Source organism: Pinus tabuliformis, chromosome 2_2, assembly GCF_031772625.1.
Source record: "Pinus tabuliformis cultivar Carrire ecotype Pingquan chromosome 2_2, CPIR1, whole genome shotgun sequence".
NCBI classification, from domain to species: domain Eukaryota; kingdom Viridiplantae; phylum Streptophyta; class Pinopsida; order Pinales; family Pinaceae; genus Pinus; species Pinus tabuliformis.
The window spans coordinates 465,064,801-465,069,020 of record NC_142300.1 but is presented as its reverse complement, the minus strand read 5'-3'; the positions used below and the strand labels follow the sequence as shown (position 1 = coordinate 465,069,020).

At 38.9% G+C, this 4,220-nt stretch overlaps 1 protein-coding gene across 1 annotated transcript; it reads left to right on the top strand.

The window, feature by feature from the left end:
- Nucleotides 1-391: 391 nt before the first annotated feature.
- LOC149193321 (laccase-12-like) lies at nt 392-3,974 on the top strand. The gene is made up of 6 exons (XM_089404829.1): nt 392-932; nt 1,111-1,262; nt 1,410-1,654; nt 1,768-1,896; nt 2,002-2,946; nt 3,052-3,974. The coding sequence occupies exons 1-6, from the start codon at nt 810-812 to the stop codon at nt 3,180-3,182; spliced, it is 1,725 nt and encodes a 574-aa protein (XP_089260955.1). The 5' UTR covers nt 392-809; the 3' UTR covers nt 3,183-3,974.
- The last annotated feature ends 246 nt before the right edge of the window (nt 3,975-4,220 follow it).

Here is a 4,220-nt window from a genome sequence, read left to right as displayed (position 1 = left end):
ATTTATTAAAAGAAATTTCTGACAGGGAACTTTCAGTTTCATCGTCACCTCTCGCTGGAGTGGTTGTTAAATTGCATAAGCACAGACGACCTAATGTATTCGTCCGAATTATTAAAATTTTCCTAATTGGGAAGTCTCACCGTCACCTCTCTTCCTAGTCTGAAAATGAAATTTTTGTTATGCATGACAGCCAATCGCATTTAGTTAACGTTGCTGAAATGAACAACTATATGGTGATTGACTCAACAACAGAGTAGGATTGAATAATTCTTGCCTGGACGCCGCGACATCAGGAAGTTAATGGTGCTGGACAGAATAATTGTGTGGTGTTAGACTTGACAAGACAGGAGGATTGATTAATTCTTGGTTGGAGGGCCGACATTAGGTGAGCACGGAGCGAGAATTGTCCTGGTGCAGCTCAACTGCTTTACTGTACCTTCCTCCTAAGTGGGATACATGTATACTCCTCTCTCGAATTCAATGCCTAACTTCAACAACCATTAACCACTTCAACATAGATTCGATTAGACTGAGAGATGAATGGCCACTTCACAATTTGCATCTATAAATACCTCATCACGGTTCTTTGTAATCCATGTCTTCTATGTTGTTTATTCATCCTTCCTCTCTATCTGTCGGGACTAGTGCTTTGTGCAATTCGAAGCTGAAGTCGAAAAGGTGCATTATAAAGGATTAGTAGCTTTGCACTGAAATTGTGCTCTTGCCAATACTTGGATATATAGAGCTCATCACATATTCTGCTGGCTCTTCTGGTGTTGGATAGATTTAACTAGAAAAATCTATCTTCCATGGAGGCGTTTAATCAACATGTTTTCACACGACAATTTGCAGCCAGATTTGTTCAGATGGTCGTATGCCTGACCTTCTTGACAGTCATGGCCTCTGCTACGATACAGAGACACACATTCGTTGTACGTTTTCTTAACTTCAATAACTTACTTTCTCTATTAATTGCGAAGTTTTGTCCTTATCGTTTATTTTAAGTGTTGTAATCTCTTTTTGGTTTAGTAATTGATTAACATGCCTTGAATGTCATGGTTCATAACATATTTTTAACCTAATACTAACTAGCTTTCTCTGAAAATTCAGCTTCAATCTACGACTGTCAAGAAGCTTTGTGGAACGCATAATATAATCACAGTCAACGGACAGTTCCCAGGTCCAACGCTCCATGTTACTAACGGGGACACCCTTATAGTCAAAGTGTACAACAAAGCGCAATACAATGCTACTATTCACTGGTGCGTTCCGAATTCTGCTGAATCGGTTGTTTAATATTATAGCATTTTAATCTTGATAAATGCCAATGTAAACATTATTTTAGTATCTCTAGATGTATATCTGGAAAGACATGAACAGTTGGAGTGCATACTTGTTTTCGCATGCAGGCATGGAATTCGCCAATTCCGCACAGGGTGGGCTGATGGGCCTGAATTTGTAACCCAATGCCCCATTCGCCCAGGAGGGAGTTACACATATAGATTCACCATCACTGGTCAAGAGGGTACCCTCTGGTGGCATGCACACAGTTCATGGCTTCGAGCTACTGTCTATGGAGCCTTGATCATCTCTCCAAGGCCGGGAACCAATTATCCATTTGCCTGGCCCGATCGCGAGATTCCTATTGTTCTAGGTACGTTACAATGATTATATTTTCTGTGTTCTTTGAACAAATATTCTCTGGTGCTTGATTCACTTTCAACTCCTAGTGGGATGGAAATATTTAAACCCCGTTTGCATTCACAGGAGAATGGTGGAATAGGAATCCTATCGACGTTGTGAACCAAGCTACGAGAACAGGAGCTGCCCCAAACGTTTCAGATGCTTTTACTATAAATGGACAACCAGGAGCCCTATACCCATGTTCCAATTCAGGTACGCTTTTCGATCAATTAATGCATCTTATAGATTGAAAATCTCTCGGCTATTTGCGAATTTGGAGCTGGAAAATGATCTACTAATGGCAAGTAATGTGTGCAGACACCTTTGTTGCTTCGGTGAAGGCTGGGGAAACCAATTTTCTACGCATCATCAATGCTGCAATGAATACTGACCTATTCTTCTCGGTAGCAAACCACACAATGACCGTTGTGGCTGTGGATGCTTCATATACCAAGCCTCTGCAGACCAATGTTATTATGCTCGGTCCGGGGCAAACCACAGACGTACTTCTCACTGCTGATCAGGGTATAGGTAGATACTACATGGCTGCTCGTGCATATTCCAGTGGGCAAGGAGTTCCCTTCGATAACACGACTACCACTGCCATTTTAGAATACGAGGGAGGCTCTACCACATCGACTCCAGCCATGCCTAATCTTCCATTTTATAACGACACGCAGACTGTGACCAGCTTCGCTGATCGTCTCAGAAGCTTGGCCTCACAAGACCATCCAGCCTTCGTTCCTCAGACCGTGGATGAAAATTTGTTCTACACTATCGGTCTAGGATTGATCAACTGTCCAGGACAGTCTTGTGGAGGTCCCAATGGATCCAGATTTGCGGCAAGCATGAATAACATATCATTTGTGTTGCCAACGTCGTTTTCAATCCTTCAAGCTCAGCAACTTGGAAAGAAAGGAGTATTCACGACGGACTTCCCCGATAACCCTCCCGTTCAATTTGATTATACTGCTCAGAACATAAGCAGAGCCCTCTGGTCCCCAGTGAAAGACACCAGAGCGAAAGTCCTTATGTATAACTCAACGGTGCAAGTAATTCTTCAGGGAACGAATATATTTGCGGCTGAAAGCCATCCTATCCATCTCCATGGTTATGACTTTTACATCGTGGGAGCAGGCTTTGGGAATTATAATTCTCAAACAGATCCTCAGAAATTCAACCTGGTGGATCCTCCTATGCGCAACACTGTGAACGTTCCAGTCAATGGCTGGGCTGCAATAAGATTCGTTGCTGACAATCCTGGTGAGCATTTGTTTCGCTGTATTACACTTTCTTTTTCTGTTGTCTCTGATTCTGAATTGGCCTGAATGCTTTGTGCATATTAGTAATGGTGAATGTGTATTGCAGGAGCTTGGCTGATGCACTGCCACTTGGATGTGCACATAACATGGGGATTGGCAACGGTTTTTGTGGTAAACAATGGACCTGACGAACTTTTGAGTCTCGAGGCACCTCCTAGCGATCTTCCTCTGTGCTAAGTTCTACTGCCTCGATACCGGTGCTTTTCTCCTTCATTTGCTTCCTTCATTAAAAGGATTTTGATCCCAATTGTTTGATCGCCGTTGATCAGATTTTTCCGTCGGTGAAGGGATGACGGAATTTTTTTATTCTCGCCGATAAAACAGTCCATTGATTTTAGATATCTATCTCTCTCATAGTCCATTTCAGTTCTTTGACTGATTAGACTACTTTGTAATAAGTCGTGCGAAGACAATCGGCGTGAATACTGATTACATTAAAATATTAGGTTATTTATGCCGTTTTCAATAATTTCAGAATAGTTTTTAATTGTAAAACGATTTGCATGTGTCATGATTATATGAAAATATTCTTTCGTTAATGATCATTACATGAATACACACATGCTATTTCGATTAAATTAAACGATTTGCATGTCTAATGATTATCATGTAGGAAAATATTATCTTTCCTTAATGATCATTACATGAATACACACATGCTATTTCGATTAAATTAAACGATTTGCATGTCTAATGATTATCATGTAGGAAAATATTATCTTTCCTTAATGATCATTACATGAATACGCACATGCTATTTCGATTAAATTTAAAATAAATGGCTTATAACCCAAAAAAAGGAAAACAGGGCTAACTTTAGTCAATCGAACAAATGTAGCGATGTATGTGCATGGATCAATTTTGAAGGGCTCTTCTTAATATGAGAAGGGCATATATTGATGTTGATCTTTCATAATGAAAAGTTTATGGAAAAATGAAAATCTAATTAATGAAATTATATTATTTTTATATTTTATTTTCAATCAAATTTATTTTTATTAAATAATTTAAATTTTTAAAATTTGTATATATATTTTTGTTTTTAGAAGTGTTTACTCTTAATTGTATGATTGTGTTAGTATAACAAATGGAAAAAAAAATGGTAGCCTAAAATTAATGAAGTCATTTATTAAGTGACAAATTATGCAAAACATAATCAAAGTAAAAAGAATGCTATTTACAATTAAATTCTAAGTGGAAAAAAGAAATTTAGGA

Coding starts and splice junctions, on each gene's coding strand:
- LOC149193321 (XM_089404829.1), top strand. CDS start 810: ATGGAGGCGTTTAATCAACATGTTTTCACACGACAATTTGCAGCCAGA. Junction 1,897..2,001: donor ATACCCATGTTCCAATTCAG/GTACGCTTTTCG, acceptor TAATGTGTGCAG/ACACCTTTGTTGCTTCGGTG. Junction 2,947..3,051: donor ATTCGTTGCTGACAATCCTG/GTGAGCATTTGT, acceptor TGTGTATTGCAG/GAGCTTGGCTGATGCACTGC.